At 50.5% G+C, this 20,316-nt stretch overlaps 6 protein-coding genes across 6 annotated transcripts; 2 read left to right on the forward strand and 4 right to left on the reverse strand.

Moving 5' to 3' along the window:
* Window positions 1-335: 335 nt before the first annotated feature.
* On the reverse strand, window positions 336-2,018 carry APUU_70744A (putative C2H2 finger domain protein; the record flags this gene model as incomplete). The annotated part of the gene is made up of 3 exons (XM_041695650.1): window positions 336-1,161; window positions 1,337-1,872; window positions 2,004-2,018. 3 exons carry the CDS (start codon window positions 2,016-2,018, stop codon window positions 336-338), a joined length of 1,377 nt encoding a protein of 458 aa, XP_041561360.1.
* Window positions 2,019-6,114: 4,096 nt separating this feature from the next.
* Window positions 6,115-6,771, reverse strand: APUU_70745A (uncharacterized protein; the record flags this gene model as incomplete). Its single annotated transcript, XM_041695651.1, has 2 exons — window positions 6,115-6,294; window positions 6,388-6,771. 2 exons carry the CDS (start codon window positions 6,769-6,771, stop codon window positions 6,115-6,117), a joined length of 564 nt encoding a protein of 187 aa, XP_041561361.1.
* A 288-nt stretch (window positions 6,772-7,059) lies between these two features.
* Window positions 7,060-8,266, reverse strand: APUU_70746A (putative S-adenosylmethionine-dependent methyltransferase; the record flags this gene model as incomplete). The annotated part of the gene is made up of 2 exons (XM_041695652.1): window positions 7,060-8,023; window positions 8,199-8,266. 2 exons carry the CDS (start codon window positions 8,264-8,266, stop codon window positions 7,060-7,062), a joined length of 1,032 nt encoding a protein of 343 aa, XP_041561362.1.
* Window positions 8,267-8,915: 649 nt separating this feature from the next.
* dspD (putative protein-tyrosine phosphatase) lies at window positions 8,916-11,240 on the reverse strand (the record flags this gene model as incomplete). Its single annotated transcript, XM_041695653.1, has 1 exon — window positions 8,916-11,240. The coding sequence occupies one exon, from the start codon at window positions 11,238-11,240 to the stop codon at window positions 8,916-8,918; it is 2,325 nt and encodes a 774-aa protein (XP_041561363.1).
* Window positions 11,241-12,845: 1,605 nt separating this feature from the next.
* Window positions 12,846-13,151, forward strand: APUU_70748S (uncharacterized protein; the record flags this gene model as incomplete). The annotated part of the gene is made up of 1 exon (XM_041695654.1): window positions 12,846-13,151. One exon carries the CDS (start codon window positions 12,846-12,848, stop codon window positions 13,149-13,151), a length of 306 nt encoding a protein of 101 aa, XP_041561364.1.
* A 2,775-nt stretch (window positions 13,152-15,926) lies between these two features.
* APUU_70749S (putative LPXTG-motif cell wall anchor domain protein) lies at window positions 15,927-18,957 on the forward strand (the record flags this gene model as incomplete). Its single annotated transcript, XM_041695655.1, has 2 exons — window positions 15,927-17,051; window positions 17,164-18,957. 2 exons carry the CDS (start codon window positions 15,927-15,929, stop codon window positions 18,955-18,957), a joined length of 2,919 nt encoding a protein of 972 aa, XP_041561365.1.
* Between the last annotated feature and the right edge of the window lie 1,359 nt (window positions 18,958-20,316).

Raw genomic sequence — 20,316 nt, forward strand, 5'->3', positions numbered from 1 at the left:
AAAATTGGAAGGACTGGGTTGGCAAGAAAAAAAATATGCAAAATAGGGGAAATGGCCTAAGTAAGGAATAGGCAGTTAGGACAAAAGGAAACATATGATATAATATACCCTTGAATTCCATCATGCAGCAGGGTGCCCCAGCCAAGTAAACGGGGCAGTTACAGTCCCTGGAATGGTCATACACGCAAAAGGGGTCTCCAACTCCAACTAGTCAAAGCACAGCAACATTCGCAAAGTTCACGCAGGGTCTCGTACATGTCGTGAGAGTTATAAAGTTTGGGGCATTTCCGGGGGGATCAAGTCACCCAGGAAAACTTGACGGGTATGAGAGGATTTTACTCCTCCATCCGTCCAAAAACACCGTCGTCATCGTCGTCCGCCTGGGCGGGGCGGCTGCCAAAATCGACATCAGCGTTGCGGGTTTGACGGCTGCTGCGTTCCGTCTTCCCCAGCCTAACTTCGCGCTCGTCTGACACCTTGTACGACATCGACGGATTGTACGACAGGGACGGAAACACGTCCTGTTGGGAGTTAGGCAGGGCAGTATCAGTGACACTGGTTCCTGAGCGGCCTAGGTTTCGATTCTCCACAGAGCTGGCCTGATCGAGGAAGCGAGACGGAAGCGGGGGTACTGGTGGAACACCGGGAGACACAGATGTCGGGCCCATTCGGGGAGTCCCAAAATTGCAGAGTCCGATGGCTGCAGCCAAATCCGCCTCATCTTCGTCAGGCAACTTCGCCTCAGCAGTGGAAGGCCGAGTGTCAATGCTTGAGTGGCGGAAGTGCGAGAAGGCAGGGGAGGGCCATGGGGCGCTCCCCGTGAACGAGCTTGAGGGGATAGACTGGAAGGAGTGCGAGTACTGAGGGGCGGTGTTGTTGACACCGCCAAAAGGCTTCTCAGGCTCAACTGACATGTCGTCATCGCTGTTATCCTCGTCCATTGGCGGCGGTGTAGTCTCCGCCGAGCTGAGCCCGTCTCGGAGTTCGGACGACGCGCCTGGTGAAGCCGAAGAAATCTCCGACTCAGCGTCAGGGTTCTCGGAAGTCGGGTCATCGACATTCATGGTGACGAGGACAGACGCTGCCTCCAACAATTGCACCTGTTGGTGCTTCGAGATTAGAAGCTTCGACGTGATCGCCCATGCAGGGTCATGCTCCCACCTGTGTTTCGATAACAAGTCAACCGACTGAAACTCCATTACGAGATGGGAGAAGGGGAGACGAGAGAGTAAATAGGGAGCTAGTTGACCACGAAGGCGACCGTTGCAGAGCCGACATGGTGCAATACTCCAAACCGGGCCGGGCGGCAGGATGGCAGAGGGGGGAGGTTACACACATATGCTTGGACAAGCAACTGCCATGCTTGTACCCCTTCCCACAACGATCGCAGCGAAGTTCGGGCCTGGAGCCTTTTCCTTCGCCCTTGACCAGATGGCCCCCTTCGCTAGCCCGACGGTTTCGGTTCTTGGTGCTAATCGGCTTGTCAGAGGGAGCACTTCCATCCACCGCGGTGTGGGCCATTTGTGAGCTGTCCTGAGCCTGGTTTGGTGAGGCCTTTCGAGCAACCGGGGAGTCCCGGTTGGGGCTGTTTACACTGCGGGAAAGGTATGAGCCAAAGGCAGAGGTAGCTCCGACCGAGCTAGATTCTAAGCCTTTCCGACTTCCTCGACGATGGGCGGGCATGGCGATTCCTGTGGAGTCTGGGGAGTCTCCTAAGGAGGCAGCAACTGCAGCGGCAGCGTTGGCAGCGGCTGTGGTGGTCACGCTCTTTCGGCGAGTGACCCGGTGGTTTGCGTTCACGGCACCAAGGGAGATAGAATGGGAATGGTGACGAGGCGTGGGGTGAGGAAAGGGACGAGAGAGAGATAATTCCTAGGACGAGAGAGCAGTATTAGCATAGGAATTTGTTATTTTTCTATGTTTTCTAAAAAAAAAAAAGTTGTTGGAATGCTAGAGGCGGCAAAAGACACCCCTAACAAAGAAGACAAAAAGAGAAAAGCTACCTTGAATGAGGCCATAGTGGGTACGTGGACTTCTGGAAAGTCAATCCCAGAAAGCCCTTAAAAGAGATAGAAGTCAAAACAACTGTCTGTTTCTCGCAGTCAGTGGCTGTCTGAAAAAGAATCAAGGAGCTGAAGATCAGTGCAGAAAGTCGAGTTGGGGGGAGGGAAATCACGGGGGGAGCGCAGGGTACCTGTGGGTGGCGGAAGACTGGGCTCAGGGCGCAGATGATAAGCAATTGGGCGAGCAGGAATTGAGTAGGAAAGGCAATGAAAAAAGGACGAGCGAGAGAGAGGAGAAGGAAATAAAAGAGGATAGAGAGAAAGGAGGACTAAGTCAAGGAGCTGAGGGGATAGCGAGAGGGAGAGAAGTGTGGGAGAGAAAGAAAGTCGCAAGCAGGAGGCAGTCGAGAAGCAATGGAAGCAGAGGGAGCCAGAAAGAGGCACACCACGAGGAGAACGGTATCGCGAACGCCCCAATACCAGTGGAACAGTGAGAAACGCGGAATATTACATCACCGATACATGTCTCTTACAAGTGGAATATTTTTGGCGCCTGGACTTTGCGGGGGTTCTCTGGCTGCTTTGCTAGTCAAATGCATTCAGTAATGCGGGGACCGGCGATCAGACACTCTCCTTTTCCGCGTTGCGAACAACAATAATAATAATCGCGCATGGCGAACACAAACAGTGCTCTTGTCGGGCCTTCTGCTACTACAAACGACGGCCTTGTGCGCGCTTACAATTCATCGAGGGCGATTACCTTCAGCTGGTTCCTGACTAACGGGCGAACAGCAAGGCAGAGACGAAATGATGTGACTCGCTCCACCCGCATCTGGGAGCCGACCGGCCAGCTAGTCAACAACCCCCTTGGGCCCATCCCAACCATTGGCAGACTGACACAACCACGCTGTCGTTCCCCGGTATGAAGCCCTGATTGCACGAACTCGGATCGAATAATTCGGTTTTAGGGCTCGTTCCCCAGACCCAAGCGACTCCCATTTCTTCTGACAGCGAACCTAGGAACAGCAATACTGGCCAAACTCAAAAGCTGTAAAATAACCAGATTGAGGCATTTAACCCCGTACCAAGGTAACAAGGGTAACATGATGTGGCTGTGGCCGCAGGTCAGGATGAACCGCCCAAAACACGCTTGTGACGGTCTGGCTGAATGTCCTAGGCCTGGCCGGTGGGGAATGACATCATCTACCCGCTCCACCCTCAGTCGGCGATTGGCTACCGGACTGGGGAAATGCCAGCCCAACTCTGACTCTCAGTCGATAATTCGATATCACCTCAGATACGATCCATTCCAGTGTCTGAGCTCTGAGGGTGCTTGCTGCATGTCAGAAATAACGATACGGGCAAATCATCACCAGAACCTGGTTATCCTTCCCGTCGGCACATCCTCCGAGCTCTCCGAATACCACCAATACGATCCCTCCAGACCCTGAGGAGACCGAGGACAGATTACCACCTATCACAGGTGATCAGATGGACAGGTGGACTCCGTGAGGTTCATTCAAGAGGCCAGTGCTGTCCAACGTCATGTGCCAGCTGGCCCAGCTCCGACCTTCAAGGTTTCAACCTTTTTTTTTTTTTTTTTAATGAGATTTGATTTTCCTGCTAAATAATAATTATTTCCCGGTCTTCAATAATCGGCCGAACAGCGATGAATAATGATACGCATTCAGCTTGAGACCAGATTGTCTGTTCGACCAGGTGACTCAGACTGGCTGATCCGATATCGCTCTGTGGTCGCAATGCACTTTCTCACCGGGGCTACTATCAGTCTATCAATCACTGATCACGCCTTATCTCAACATTCTCGGAATCGACAAGAATGGCAACCGCAACCCACAATTGATAATCAATAATCGATGATAATCACCTGGATATTCATACTAATATTAGGTAACATTTCCAAGCCAAAACAGCCGTACTCTGTATGAATTATGAATGCCAGGACGTAGTAACTAGTAACTATTCTGCGCCCCTGCAGTCCCGGTTATACATTTCCGAGCTCATTCCACATCCCGACGACTTCCGAGACCTTTTGGTGCTATTTTGGGCTGGCGCAATCCGAGCACAAAAGCAACTGCTAGCTCCCCCGCAATATTACTACGCATCGCCCGAAGAAGCAGACACTGATGTGCTATCATATTACAATCAATAGGAACATCGAGTCTCTCTTGAGGAGATATGTACTAGCTTCGAAACGTCAAAGAGCAACCCCTCTCAAATCGCCATACTAATTCAACATATCACTAAAGACATTAAATTATCCGCTCTTTAAAGCAGGCAAATCGCCCAGCATAACGGGTGATTAAGGATTGAAACCTCAGAACGGCTCATGCAAACAGTGTCATCAAAGCCATTATTAGGACCACTGCCGCTATATAACATACTACTGCTATTCTTTAATAATAAACACCAATTTTAGCTTGTTACTTCATAAGCATTGATCTCTTGGGGAACTGCACACCGTACGTAGCCTGTCTATAGACAATTATAGTTCCGACAATAACCCCATTTGATTGGCCGGACAGAGCCAGGATTTAAAACCCATTACAGCTTGTTGAATTTCCATGATACGGCAGTTCATTCAACTCTAGAGATATAGCAGATATGACACAATTGACGGAGACCACAAGTTGTGCTAACGTGGAGCCAACCCCGGCTCAAGGTCAGCGTGTGTACACAATAACTCTAGGATCTGCGGTATCATTTCCGCGTTCTCGGGGCTGTTGTCTGTGAGGACAATTCGGCCTTCATCATCACAGGCTAAGGCTGGGCGCGGATCAATGTTGCCGGTGCTGACCAAGATCACACATCTCAAGGTCACCGAGCCGCACAGCCACGCGCAAGGGATCCTGTTTCGCACGCTGAGGGCAGGTACTCCAATCGGTGCTACTTTGTAGAAGTAGAATTTTGGCGGATTCGTATCTGTTCCCCGGTGCCTGTATGTTCTTGATGGTTCCCCCCAAGGGCGTGTCCCTGGTCATCTGTTTGGTGTACGCCTTCCTGAAAGACGGGAACCAAAACGCCAAACATCTCTGGATTGCAGATGTTGGAGACCAGATGGAGGACATTTTCGCAGCGGCAGTTTCGGGACCGGAGGTGTGCTCTAATGAGCTCCTCTCCTAGCAAAAAGACTACCATATCAATCTGGTTTGCCAAAACAGCTTCTCCAACCGATTGATGAGTCGATTTGCGAAATGCCAACGGTTCCTGTTGCTCATATTGCGGGTCACGTAGCAATCCGGTTTGCAGCTCTGATTTGCCTTGTGCTCATCTTGTCCAAGGCGTAGTTGACCAGCCCAATACAGATTCCCAGTCGTGGCGATGTATTCCTAGCTCACACCACTTTCTTATGACGAGCCGGAAAAGGCGAACATTCTGTAGCTGGTGTCCAAGTTTCTTATCTAAGAAACGCATATTGAGCCTCGATACGTCGCCCCACTGCAGGATTTGATCAGTAGCTGCCAGGGCTGTCTCCTGAAGGAACTTGTTCTCGTTAAAACTGGATTTACCAAGCATATCTCGTAGCACGACCTCTGAGCCATAGAGCGATTCCAAGAGGATCATATAACTTACTATCGAACTCGACCCTTGGCGTCGTTGTGCACCCTAGGCGACAATTTTGTTCAGTCCAATTATGCAATCGAGTCGAGCCCGCTTGGCATAGATCCTCTATCCTTGCCAGTAGTCTTGGAACGGATTTAGTAGGAACGTTGGCCAAATGCTCCAGCCAGTAGCATGAAGCATAAACAAAAAAACTCGCCAAATCCACGATCAGCCGGATCATAGTGATTAAAACATGTAGTATCTTGCTCCCTGAGAGGCCCATTCCTCTATAGCAAACTCCCTCACTGACTGGTGTATAAATCTAACCTGGTGCTTTTGGAGGTCTTCGTGGTCCACCCGGGCAATAAATGGACGAATCAGGCTCATGATTCTTTGATGGTCTACTACCTGAGCAAGAGCATGCACAGCTGTAAGGTCTCTGGTGGTACCCAACGCAACGGCCCAGGCGAGCTCCAATGTACTCAAAGGTCTGTGGGCAACCACGAGAAGTTTCAGAGCTGTTCTGGCCAGCTCTTCATTTTCGGGGTCATCTAAAGTGCAGCGGGAAAGCAATGTGACGTAAAGACCGGAAAGCTGCATGGGCAATGTTTTGCCTATCTGCTTTTTGCCCGAGTGTATCGCAATCATCAATATAAGACATTCGACCTAGCATATCTCCGACTTGCTTTGCAAACTCCTCGTTGGCATTTGCAAGGCTGGTCGCAATCTGCGCATATCAGTCAACACATCTGAAGCACTGATACCCATCAAGTTTCAAAAAAAAGAAATGAGGGTCGTCTGAATGAACGAAGAAACACACCACAGCAACAACCCTAACCACGCCGAGAACCGCGGTTGCAATGGGCTCGAGGCTCACCACCGGGGATGCCAGATCCAATGCAAGCTTAAACCTCTCGAGAGGTACTTTTGCAGTCCGCAAGCACTTCACACCTCTTAAGAAGGCCGATTGTTGCGTTTGTTCTTTCTCGATGTTATCAATATTCTCCAACTTCTGTTTGACATGCTTTCCCTCTAGAAGAGTAATGTCTAATTCTGCGCGAAGGTTCTCAACCGCCTCTCGGCAAGGGCCACTCCAGATGTCTGAACGAGCAATATCATGGCCAGTGCTGCCACCATAAGTCAACCGATCGGAACTTGAGTGCCGTTCAGTATCATCCCGAAGGGGAGCTCCGTCATTCACCATGTTGGTTGATTCGATTGGTTGTTCACTCGCATTGTTGGCATTAGCAAAAGAGGCATGGTTGAGTCAGTACTACTGTTTTCCAAGTCAGCACCAAGGAGCTAGCTCGTGAGATATAATATTTACCTGCTTGCAAGACTGGGGTGTTCCTGAGTATCTTGCGGTATGCTTTCTTATGGTTCAGTTTTAAGGCTTCAGACACGGGTGGTCGCTGCTGTTTTGAAGCAGACCTGTTCCCCGTCTTCCATCTAGCTCTATAGACGGCCATGTGATATGGAGATGATATAGACATTAGACACGCTGAAAGCACACTGTGCAGACTCCCTGCCCTTCTTGCCCACCGAACCTGAACCGGGGATATTGGACTCTACCCCAGACAACCAACTTTGCAGACTCAGAACCACCAGAGGCAGAATTAAACCACCGAACAACCTCCTCCTCAGTCCAATTACAACTCGTCACAACCAGGAATCCACCCTTCCGGACCAACGCCCCGGAAATCCCAGGATACCGCTCGCACTGACTCTTCTCAGCCATCAGGGAAACAGCATCGAACGTCCCCTTGTCAAGAACAATATCAAACCCTCCCTTGTCATACGGAAACCAGCCCACTTTCCCAGCACGCAACTCGTCCTCAGAGCCGAGGATATCCCACTCTTCAAATTGGATCTCGTCCCATTCTTCTCCTCCTTCTCCCTCCCCAGCATCATCACCAGACCCAAACCCACCCTCATCCTCCGAATCAGTCTGATAAGCTTCATGCCTCCTCGTAACCTGTAACTCCCTCGCCAACTCCACGCTCTTCCCCGAATAATCAACTCCCACCATATCCCCCACAAACCCGCCGCGCTTCCTCAGCAACGCTAACATACTCCCATTCCCCGTCCCAAGATCCAACACACTCGGCTGCTTTTTCTTATCCTCGGCACTAAGCGCTGTTTTCTTTGCTCCCTTCTTCCCTCCTCCTCCCCGCCTAGACCCAAGCGTATTAGACGGCGCAAGGGGGAACTCCTCCCGCGTTAAAAACTCAAGGACTTTCTGCGGCGCATTGTGTTCCGAGAACCAGGAGGTGCCGGGGTCCGAGTCGCCGTTGTAATCATCGTCGTCATCTTCATCTTCATCTTCATTATCTTCGCCAGAGTCTTCTCCATCTATTTTTTCGTTTTCGTTATTGCCGCTAGAACTTTTCTCGCCTGCCGCGTTGTTGTGTTTCGTCGAGATATGCGTTAATGTTCTGGAGTAGAAGGTTTCCCAACTGTTTTTTTTGATTCGGTTAGTTATGGTTTTGGCATATTACATCTTGGTCTAGATTCATGCGCATGGCGTGTTCATCACGTAGGTTGGTAAAACGAGCTGCTGTATGTAGAGGCGAGGGGAGGAGGGGTAGGTAGCGGGGTAAATTGCGTCCGCGCGTGGAAGTTTGGACTCACTATTCCTTTGTACCTAGTTCGCTAGGTGAGAGGTGGGTTGGGTGTGTCTCGTCTGATGTGTTTGTCATATTGAATGGTTCAATTGTCGATAGAATCGGTTGGTGGAGGAATTGTAAGTAGTGAAAGCAATGGAAGCTGTCTAAAAATGATCTGGAGTTGAGATTTCTCTCGCGGGCTGGTCCCGCACGCGCATTCGGAAATCTTCCCAACAACATCCCTTTCAAGTGGTTTACTACGAGCTTACAACTGATTAGAGTATTGAATATTCTGTAATTTGGAATCTGCATTCATAACTGTGTTCAGAAAGTCCCTTGGGTATTTGACAGCCATCACATATTAAAAAATAGACAGTAGACAGAGCGAATGTATATGGTGGGAAGTAGACCGAATTGCCCACAAAACCAACAACACACCAATAATATTACAAGTTAACAGGAACGAGAATCCGAACCTTTACCTCTTTTGAACGCCCAGGACGCCAATGTGAAGCATGCCATGCTAGCTTTGGTTCGATCAAAAGCTGCGATAAGAGCGAATGGATGGAAAAACGAATGCGATACAAATTAAGGACCGTGAAGCCTGCTCCCGGTCGTGCGATCATCCGAAGTGAATTAAAAAAAAAAAGGAAAACGAGATATGACCATAATAAAACTAGGTCAACAGCGAAAGTGCGAGGAGTCATGGAATCATCACGAGTGTGATTCGAGAGAGAAAAAATCACAAAAACTCATCAATGCTTCTCATAATTAGTCGCTCGTGGCCCTGTGGAGGGGACCGGGGATCCGCGACTGGAACTTGGTTTGGTTGCCCATCTTCAAGAATACCTGACAATGGGCGAGGTCGAGCCACTGCTAAGAAGCCCGTTGTACGTGGCGAGAAAAGGGCAGCTGAAGGATCCTCGGTGTTCTTCACAAAAGCATTTCCGGACGCGTCCTTCGAGTGGTCACCGTCGGTCTGGCCCTGGGCGGATCGGCCTTCATTATCCGTATTGAAGAAACTCTGCCGTAAAGCTAAAGGACGCGGTGAAACACTCCGCTTATGTGAGAGTGATTTAGGAAATCCCAAGCTGTTGGCCGAAACAGGTGTTGTGCGGTTAGTTGACGGCACGGATAGCGAAGCGGAGCTTAGTGAACCGTGGGACAGCGGGTTAGACGAAGTTGGTCCAGTATCAGTGCTAGCTGCACCCCTTGACACGTCCGTCTGGGATGACGACGGAGGAACCCCAGAAAGCGGCGTCGGCGGTGCAGACCCTCTGCACGACCAATCCCCCGAGGATGGCCGGGAACCACGTATTAAGCGGGAACGGAAATCCGTCAACTGGTAGATGAGGCTCATGTTCGGAGAAACCCAACGACTGCGTTCCTTAACAGTTTCATACATCGAGTTGAAATCCAAATGCGGGTTCTTGTACAGTCCGTAGGCGATTACCAGGGAAGCGGATCGACTCGCACCAAGTTGGCAGTGAATGAGGACCTTCTTTCCCTGGGAGATCCGGGAATCGATCAGCTCACACAGTGGGTATAGATCATCGAGAATCTCCGAGTTGTGATCCCAGCCCACATGTACATATTCCGGTCCGGTCCGTTCGTTGCGCGGTGTAGCGGGTGATGACTCGTCACTAGGGAGGTATTCAAAAGCTGACTTAAAAGATATATCTGAGAGCGCCGTGAAGGGCGTTGAACAAGACTGGCGCCTAGGATCGACATTTCCACTGCGTAAAGCACTCATCACTGTTTGGGAATTGTCGGCGGTTTTGCTGAACGGATTCATTACTTCCTTGGCCACGTTCACAACGACATCGAACCGCGAAGCTTCATCTGCAGTCGGCTCCAGGTACAAGAAAACACCCGAATCGTAGATTTGGATAGGACCGTTTGGATAACCACGCTCACTGCGACGTGCAGACTCTCTCGATTGCGGTGCGTCATCTTCTTCTACCAATTCGTGCAAAACCGTTTCTGAGATAGCCTCCTCCCCAGCAACGGAAGGAACCGGAGATAAATGATCCTCGGATGGGGCAGACGTTCGTCGGCAGCCGTGCTGCGTGCTTGGCCGTGGTAGTTGCATGCCGCCTTTCGGGCCGAATGACGGAGAGAACACAGACGTCAGCGAAGGCGATGACTCGGTGTGTCGCAATGATAGTCGGCCGTGAGGGGTTGGTGGGACCACCTCAGGAATATTACTGGAGAAGGATCGATCGAACTTGGGAGTTTGAATCGTCAAACCAGCGGGCTTTCGTCTTATTCCCTTTGGTGGGATATTGATAGGCGAGGGCGGGGCAGACAGATGATGTTGAGAGTTTGTCTCGACAACGGAGGCAGTAGAGATCGAGGGCCTTGAGGAGCTCAGCGGTGGCGGCATCCTCAACGAGAGGTTCTTTAAGTTTCTGTCCCGCCTCCCTGGGGAATCGGGTCGTTTTTGTGTTGTTGCTGAAGAGTCCGACGTCATCTTGGACAAATTGTTTTGAGCGGTGGATAGCGCTTGGTTCTCAATATTGCGCGGCGGGACCATAAATTTAGAGTACGAGAGCGGCATTGAGGTTGGCGACTCCGGCGACGAATTTGGAGAGGTATCTGAGGTAATAGGGGAATCGAAGGTCGAAACCGTAGTTGTAGGGGACGAATCGGCTGACCCAGACGTCACGGAGGAAACGCTCTCACGGTGTTGGAAAGGAAGGGGCCGTCGTAAGTTGTTGCCGGCAGCATTCGTCGGAAACCTGTACGGATGTATCTTTGGTTGTTCCTCTTTTTCTAAGGATATAGGCGAGTCCCCGCCAAACACCGACATGAACGATGGGAATGAATCCGGCAGCGACGGTGGGCTAGTTTGAACGGGCATGGTGAGATCAGGCTGTGAAGTGCGCCTGCGTTTAAAAGAGGACGATCTCCCGGATTCGCCGCTATTGTAGGGAGGTATAACGACGGATAGTGGCGGTGTTGTATCCGCTGGGCTATGCCTGTGAGCAGACCTGGGATAACCGGAAAGTGTAGTGCTTGCTACCAGCGCAAACGACCTTTTGGACAGAGGATAATCAGTTTCCATGTTTCAGCATATAATGGCGGATGAGATGAGGAAACGGCCGGAAGAAAAAGAAGTAGAGCTGCAAGGAGAGTGAAACCAGGCCAGCGATCGGCACGACTCAGAAGAGCAATCACAACAAAAAGCTATTGGGTCGAGAAATGATAGGAAAAGCTCTTGCTTCACAGCCGTCGAAGACACACGGGGGTATTTAGAAGCGACGAAACTAGCACGATCGAATACTAGGCTTCTACCAAGGCCACATACCAAGAAATGTCACCAAAGAGCGAGCTCGCTATTGGGACCTGTCAGCGAGGAAACAGTATAAAGGAACGTGGTGGAGGTTCCTGCAAGGCGCAAGGACGCTTCGGAGTCAAAGGAGCGATGTCAAAAAAAGACGAAAAAGAATAGAGTGAGGTGACGGAATAATGAGGAGAACAATAACAAAGTGTTCTTCCTCAAAAAATGAAGAACAGAGGTGATATCAAAGGTAAGAATTGCCGCCCGGTACTTCGTTGTGGGCAGTCGTTCCCTGGGGAAGAAGAAAGGAACCGCCCAAGTAATGATGTCGGGCCCTTTCAGTCAACCTCGAGGGAAATGCAGGAAAATGGTCTTAGAACGACTGCCCACAGTAGGTAGGAAGGGAGCAAGGCAGGTTGAAGGTGAGAAGCCCACGGCGAGCGAGGCAATGCAGTGGGAGTGGAGGAAGAGGACTGGCGAGGCGATGGAGAGACGGAGAAAGAGATGCAGGCCAGAGGACGAAGGGAAAAGGCAGGTCGCTAGTCAGAAAGACAGACACCAGGCCGTCATGCGTGAGAAGGAGAGAAGAGAGAAGAGAGAAGAGGGCTTTGGGGAGAGGCAGATCAAGTGGAGGGACAGGAAGTGGCAGAGTGAGCGCCTGGAGAGCTGCACTGAAACTCGAATAATACCGATACATAAGCATTACTCTGATACAGTGTGCTGGAAACGAACTTGAAGTCGCAGCAGACAGGAAGGGAAATGATGGGCAGTGGTGCCGGTGATTGGCTGTGGCCGCCCGCGTTTGCAAGGGAAGCCAATCTCCGGTGCGAGCAAGGTGGGGCAGCAGGAAGACCAACTCCGGTCGACCAGATGAGAGCGGCCAATGAGACCTCAGAGCCACAGAACCGCCGGACCAGAGCTCTAAATTTAGCCGCCCAGGTCGGTGCGAGAGGCTGGAAGCTGCAGATGGGCGCTAAATGCACGCAAATCACAGGCCAGCTGCTCCCAACAATGCGCGGGCGAGCCAGTCAAGATGGATGGACGGAGTTGGAGGAACGGGCTCGGAGGCGACAGCTGGCAGGAGGGAAACTCTTCTCATGGGCGGGAATTGCAACGAACACCAGAAAGAGTAGAGTGGGTAACGGTAACTATACAACGCAGGGGTGGAGCCGAATCGGGAAAGCCACAAGATCGCGAGTTCGCAATGTCCAATTTCCAATCATTTTGCGTGGACATCTGAACTCCATCTCCTGATGCATGGAATGAAATTGCAACTGCTCCCTTTCTCCGACTCCTCTCTGATACGTGTAACGGGGCAGAAGTGCATGTGCAGGGTCTGTAATCAAGATTCCAGAGACAAAAACGGTGGGCTGAAACGGGCAAATAACAATGTTGAACCTGGATGTTCTGCATACGTACCTGGGTAACAGTTCTCTTCCTCCTATCTCTAAAAATGGGAACGGGTCCAAATCCAACAGAGCGGTCCAGAAAGGGTCGTCCACTCTTATCGTTGCAGTCTTCACTCTTCTGGAAGTATGCAAAAAGACAGTCGTTCAGTCCGATACGGCCACAATACGAGATCCGCAGGGCTCTGCCACGATGACCAGCGATCGCAATACCAGCACCAAACTTTCGACACCAGTGTTGAATCTTCCAAACTTCCAAGAAGCCTTCGAGAAGCAATGCGGAAAATAACGGCTTCAACGCAAGCAATCTGAAAACATCAATGCTGACTCGAACTGGGACTCGCGAATTCGATATCACCAAGATTGTGTAGCTGTTGCCGGCGAGACGATGACACAGCAACAATTGTTTCAACAATCGACCCGCTCTGTTATGAGCACGGTTCCTTCTGAGGCGAGTGCTTGTGCGCAGGGTTTACCAGGCTCGAGTCGAGGTATAACTTGGTCAAAAGCAAACAAATTATTGGAAGGGAAAATAGGTACAGTCCAGAAATGAGAGAACGATGCAGCAGAGAGAAAACAACAAGCGCAATAAAGGCAACAGCAGCGAGAGATGACAAAAAAGACTTTTGACGTTCAATTGAATTGATGGGTTTCGTAGTCCGATCCACAGATTGTTTTACGAGACAGTGGATGCAATTGCGACATCAAAGCAAACCTCCTCCTATCATTGCCGAGCTTGCAAAGGTGAAACACGCAGGTTGACAGGAGCTGGCTGTGCCGGTCTATCCCAGACAGTGACGCCCCTGGAAACCACGGACTCTCCTGTTGCGAGTTGCGGTGCCATGGGAGGCAAATTTGGACGAACACTGCGGTGAGGGCCACCGCAGATGAAACAGAGCAGCGCGCGCTAGTTCAAACTGACGGAGCGATGTGGACTTGGCTGAACCTGAAACACACCAGACTTGAACTATTTTATTGGCATCCCGCGCCGCAGTCCCCACGGTCACGTGGGCCACGTCCATCCTGGGGATCTTCTTCGGTGCCGTCCACTTCCAAGTTTCACAGTGTGAATATCATGGCATCATGATTGACGCCGACAATTATTATCACTGGCTTTGACGCTGTTTGATTGTCACCCCTTTCGCAACCATCAAGCACCCCGGACCACCGGGGCTTGCATCCAACACTTGAAGCCCTCCCGCACCTGCGCCAGGCGAGCCGCGTGGGTAGATCCTTTAATAAGGATGGAAATAGCAACAGTTGCGTTGGTTCACTGAAGCAGTGAAGAACAGGGCAACTTGGACCTCCAGTTCGGCCTCAATCGCCGATGTTGGTGGGTCATATTAAATTGCAAAGTGCTTGGAGTCGAATTGCCTCGGTGTATCTGGCCGTCTCGAGCGATTCATGAATCATTCGAGACATTTCATTTATCTCCTCGACGCTACAGTACTATTCATCACACTTGCACCAGAGAGTCCTGGGTCTGGCCATCATTTATATGAAGCATTCTCTTCAGATAGGCTCTCCAAGCAATCTAGATCAAGGGCCTTCTTGCCTGCCTTCAGCTCAAAGCTGTGCGGCTGTTTCATTCGAACACTGGTTCGAAGCTTTGACACATTGTTCCTCAACTCATGCGGTGGTTTTATTTCACCATACATGACTCGGTACCAGACGAGTTTCGGATACCAAGAACCACTATCTCACGTTTCTTACTCCGTGCTGTGGAGGCCCAACGGCTCCAGGTTAATGGAGATGTCGCACCCGCTATGAGTGATGACAAGGGAGCATGTCGTCCGCGTGATCGCAGCCGCTTCATTGTGGGTTTTGTTGAGGCAGAAGCCGGGGACTATCCTGGTTATTCCTGGAGGATGAAACCTGTTGCCGTGGTCAACCGTCTTCGACGCTACTGATGATAAGACATTGTTGGGGCTGTGGAATTCAAGACGGCCCCAGACTGCGGGAAGTTTGAGACACTCGGGAAGGCACCGTGATGGATTCAGCAACGGTTGCAGCCTCAAATGGTTATTTAAATGCTGGGGTCCTGCTGGCTGCACTGCAGCACGCCTTTCCCTCTCTTGCCCCTAATCCACAGCCATTGTCTTGCCAATTTCCCCTAAACCCAAGGCCAATCTACAACGTACCTGCGGATAGCTTGTGTGAGGGCTGACGGTCACAGAGCTCTGTGCACTTGCCCTTAATATATACAGCAGAACAATCGAACCGTAGGTAACCTTTGTCTCGCATAGGTTTTCTTTCCAGGGTAATGTTTACGTACCATGTACTGGATACGCGTGCCTGGCAGTGAAAGTATGGCTCGCTTGTCGGCACATGAACCGTGGAATCTGGCGCGCAATCCATGGTTCCCAGCCAGGGCTTGTCATTGCTGTAGGAACTGTCTATAAACATGACAGATAAAACAGAGTTTTGGTTTTGGTATTGGTTCGCTTTTCTTCTTTGTTTCTTGCGTTTTCCTGAGTGGTGCATAAAATTTCGGACTTCTGACTGTTTTCCCCAAAATTGAAACGAGACCACCTAACCAGCCTGGACGCATGAAACACGGGGGTTTTGGCGACATAGGAAACTTGCAGGAGACAAATGAATTCACTCTCATATTCCTAACTTTTCTAAGCTCCTTTAGCCTTGCCTGTCAGCTCGATCTAGTGCATTTATTCTCCGGGCCATGAGTGCTAAACAGCGCGAGGTCCACTACTGAGATCCAGCCTCCCAGCCATTCAGGGTGTCCATAATAGTGGAAAAGGTCCTTCATTTTGTTCTATTTCTGTAAAAAGGGAAAAACAGGGCTGTCGCCTTGTTTTTTTCTAGGATTAGCAAATCAGATCGTGCGAGGTGCCGGCATTTGTGATACATGCGTACACCGTGTAGACGACGCGATCATTCACTTCTGTATAGAATTTGCAGCCAATAGATCGAATTTTTCTCCAGACAAACCGATCTATCGGGACGACAATTCAATGCATCGCTTAGACTTTCCATGAACCTGGATGATCTCAACTGAATTGGACTGAGCATGCAGCATCGTTTGGATGCCTGACCAACTCTGCAGATGCTCCACGACGCAGGATCTGCTGGCACTCGAATGCCTTCGCCCATCACTCCCACTCCAGCAACAAAGAAACAAGCGACGAATTTCGGCCTGCCACGCCGGCGAAAGACCGTCTCGATCGTTCATCCAGACACCCATGCGCCCGAAAGCGACGCGGCCGTCGAATCCGCCCATCCCTCGCGCTCCTCGACGATGGATGCTTACGTGCAACGAGGGTACCCGGCTAAGGTGCACCAGATGGAACCACGCAGCCCAGCGATGGAGTCTCAATATTCCCCGCGAGAAGGGAATTTCCTTGTGAAAAGCAAATCATCTGGCCGCCTGCGGTCTGCTGCGATCGAACGAAGATTGACTATTCCGGGAGATCCCCGTGACACGGGGAAAGCTGGCGCGCTAACATTCGCCGGCACCACCACTTCAACGGCGCCATCACCGTCCGTCGTCGCCAGTCGTCCTCAGCCGATCTCCTCGCCTCTCTCTCCTTCATCCCCATCGCCGTCGCGCCTTCACCATCCTCCCTCTCTGCCCAGTATCCCCCGGCTACCCCAAAGTCGCTTCAGTTTCGAGGTCCAATCCCCTCTCCGCAAGATCGCCCTGACCTCTCACCTCAAGTCTGCCAGCATCGACCGCAGCACACCAGCAGCCTCCGACTCCGTTTCCTCACCCAAGCGCTCCTCTTTGTATAACAGACACCGAAAATCCGTCCCAGAGTTCCATTCTCCCGACCTTGAAACACAACCTGCTTCAGAATCTCTGCGAAATCCTCTTGTTGAGCCCGCCACTGAACAGGAGCGTAGTCCTGCGCTCTCCCCGGACGCTGGCTCAACTGTTCGCGTGCTGAGTCCCAATGCAGCGAAACGTCGCAAATCAACGTTATACTCCCAACAGTCACCCCCGGATGTGAAGAGGAGAATGCCATCGTCCACCGCGACCTTCACTCAGGGGCGCTCGTATGCCGACGAGAATGGTACCCCCGCGAAAGGAATAGAGAGGTACAGTCAACGAGATGGCTTCCGATCCTCAATTGCAGATGAGTCTCGGTCTAGAAATGAAGACATTTTCTTGAACATTGCGAGGTCGGACTCAGGTCATCGCGAGTCCGTGGGTCGCCCTGATTTCAGACGGGTAAGTGAGCCAATTCTTGGTTCTGGGAGTTGATTAGACTTCTCTTTCCGCGTTATTCAATTGAGTGGATTGTTTTGTGAGCTGACCAGAGATTGTGTTCTTCTTTCCTTAGTCGCGACTGAGGATGTCCGGTAATGGATTTCGCTCTTCCATCTCTCGCGTCAGTAGTGACCTGACACCGTCGCCCGAACAATTATCTCGCTCAAATACTTTCGAAAGCCCCTTGCATCACAACTCGCAACAAAACGGCTCTCCTTCCACACGATACAGCTCTTTACCTTATTCGTACTCGGCCTCCGCCCACCCTCTGGACGAAACGGGCCGATCTCCGCAGACAAATTTCGCATCTAGCTCGCGCTCAACGGTCGGGGTTCCTCGCAGTCGTCTAAGTCGCACCAGCCCTGAAAATGAACCCACCTCAGAGCGCAGACCCTCTCTTCACGATTCACGCTCCTTCCGCCATTCCACACTCTCTAGTATTCGAAGCAGTCGACAGGTTTCGGGCTCTGAAGCCACCGAGAAGCCGCGCCATGACAACGATCGGGCCCGACAAGATGGAACCGAATCGACCCTTTCAACTACTGCACCCTCTACCGTCTGGGATGAGCTGGAGGATCTTAAGTCGCGGATTAAGAAACTAGAATTGACCGGGAAGCTCCCTCCATCGTCTCAGGAAGCCATGTTCTCCTCTACCTCTGGAGAGCGACCGCGCACAGCAACAACAACCGTAACGACAATGTCCTCCTCTCCGCGCCACCGAAGAACAAGTGTGTCTGGCGAATCCGATACTATTACTGCTCCAAATCCAGTTCATCCACTTTTACAATCGGCTTTGGTCAAGGTGAAGAGCGTTCTCAAGAAAGAGGTATATACGGCATTGGAGGCCACGGCAACGGATGCAATGTCCCTTTCGCAGCTCTTGGGAACTGGAAAAACACCCTCTGGGAACGTTTCTATGGTCAATGGATACGGTTCTTCAGAGAGGCAGTCCCGACGCAAGGCCGACAGTGTCTGTCGCAGTCTAACAGAACTGTGTCTTGCCCTGTCGGATGAACAGCATGCCAACCAGCAGCCCTCCCCAGGGGAATCAACGTTACGAATGTCGCAATCGAACAATACCGATGAGGGAACGATAACTCCAACAACGAACCCATACCGGAAGAGCTTGAGTCAAGAGCCGGAGGAGATATCCAGGCGACAAAGCGGCGGTCCTCGTACCGCAAGTCGGCTTGAATCCCGCCGCGCAAGTCTCGCGAACCACGGCGAGCAGTATTCGTCGCCTGATAGCTCTAGCCAAAACAATAAGCTCGCGCAGTCACCGAAATCTCCAGTCACAGGAAGTCGGATGAGTCGATTGTCGGTTTCTATGCGATCAAAGAGGTTGCAGGATGACGAGCCTTCCGAATATCGAAGTACCCACAACCGCACAATATCTAGAAGTATGACAGATATTGGGCAAGCCTCTTCAACACAAATTCCTTCGCCGCGACAGCAGGGCTCTTTCGGATACCAAGGGTCACGGCCAATATCTGATTCTCAGCAGCCTTCTCAACCCCGCACCCCAACAACTTCACAGTCCGGCATACCTATGCGCCGAAGCTTGATGACCCCATCGACCTACACACCGGCGATTTCTCGCGCGAATATACAAGCCGGGTCTCGTCGCTATGGTTTACCATCCGGCGCTGAAGGCCCCGCGGATGACACACCACTCTCGCCACGTCAGGAGACTCCCCAGACGAAAATAGTTGCGCCCTCCAGTAAGCTAGCGTCTAGCTACACGCCTATATCACAGAATCGCTTCAGAACAAACAGCTTAGGCGGTCGACGACTAGGCCTCAGGCCGCGCCCAACGTCAACAGTTGACACGAAACAATCCAAATCCTTCAACGACAGCATTGACTGACTGTCGATACCGTCACAAATTCACTTCTTCAATTCTTCCTTTCCGCTGGACCTCGGGAACTCGACAATTCTCACTATTCAATAACGCAGCGACATCATTTGGATGCAATACAATTTTTCAGCCGGCGTTTCTCTCACCTTGCGATTTCGCAAATTAATGATTTTGCTTTTCTTTTATTCGCGCCGGGATACATACATACATACTCACATGCTTGCGAGACATACAAAAACTATCTTTACGACGAGATCTGAGCAATGGCATTATTACCTGACCTGACCTGACCTAACTTGATTTAAATCGGACTTGAGCACGAATGCATGGCATAACTTGGATATGATACATATTATCCGAGGTTGATTCCGTTTGAGCGAAAACTGGCATGGCAATGGCATCACATCATCATATCATCTCTACCTAGGTGATTTTCTTCAAAAGAGGAACATCATTCATAACGTTATTGTTTCTTATGCTTCTTGAGTTGAATTTGTCTCTTTCTGTCTTTCTATTATCTGTCTGTATGCTGCTCTGGTTTATACTTGTTTCGATGCTTGTTTACTTGTTTGCTCCCTTTCAACTGGGTGCGAGGCACTTCTGCGCATGATCTCGAAGGTGTGGCTTTCTACTACGGAGTACATGTGTACATATATTATCTTATGGATGCATTTATGTTTCTGCTTTTCTATTTTTCTTTTCGTTCTCTCATAGACTCATGATTAATTGATTTGTACGAATGAATTAATGCTGTCTTCCTCAAATTTTATCCTTGACGCTACTGTACGAATGCGCGTAAGGTGCTTGCATGAATACCAGGTGTTTGAGTACTACTTTAATTTTTTGATCAACTTGCCCGATTTTTGCTCCCGGCGTGCTTGGTTTATCACAAGGGTTGGATGGTAGTACTAAGTTTCCTTTTGACACTCATGCTGAATTGTTTGGTCAAGGAATATATATATATATATATATATGCATGTGAGTACATCCTAGTCATGAGTTCTCGTAGTCCAAATCAGAAATACTGAGACGTTGATAAATTTGACCTCGAAATGGTCAACTAGTAGTGTTGCAGCCTAATTCTAATTCTGCATAACACCAAAGTGCTACAAACATTTCAAGTATACACTACTAGAGAAAAGTTGGCGAAGACAGGTCATAATCATTGGTCTTGAATACTGGCGGCCGTCTGCATGTCGAATTCCACGTAACTTGTTCGACATGCTTCTTCCAGTCTTCCCTCCCTAGCTTATTTTGTGCCCACTGATGTTCTTCGTATCACTATACATGATGAAAGGTTCCCGCTAGAAGCGATAATTCAAGGAAATCGGAATGACAAGTTGGCACTGGCTCCATGGGGCGGTCGTA

Source organism: Aspergillus puulaauensis, chromosome 7 (genome assembly GCF_016861865.1).
Source record: "Aspergillus puulaauensis MK2 DNA, chromosome 7, nearly complete sequence".
Classification (NCBI taxonomy): domain Eukaryota; kingdom Fungi; phylum Ascomycota; class Eurotiomycetes; order Eurotiales; family Aspergillaceae; genus Aspergillus; species Aspergillus puulaauensis.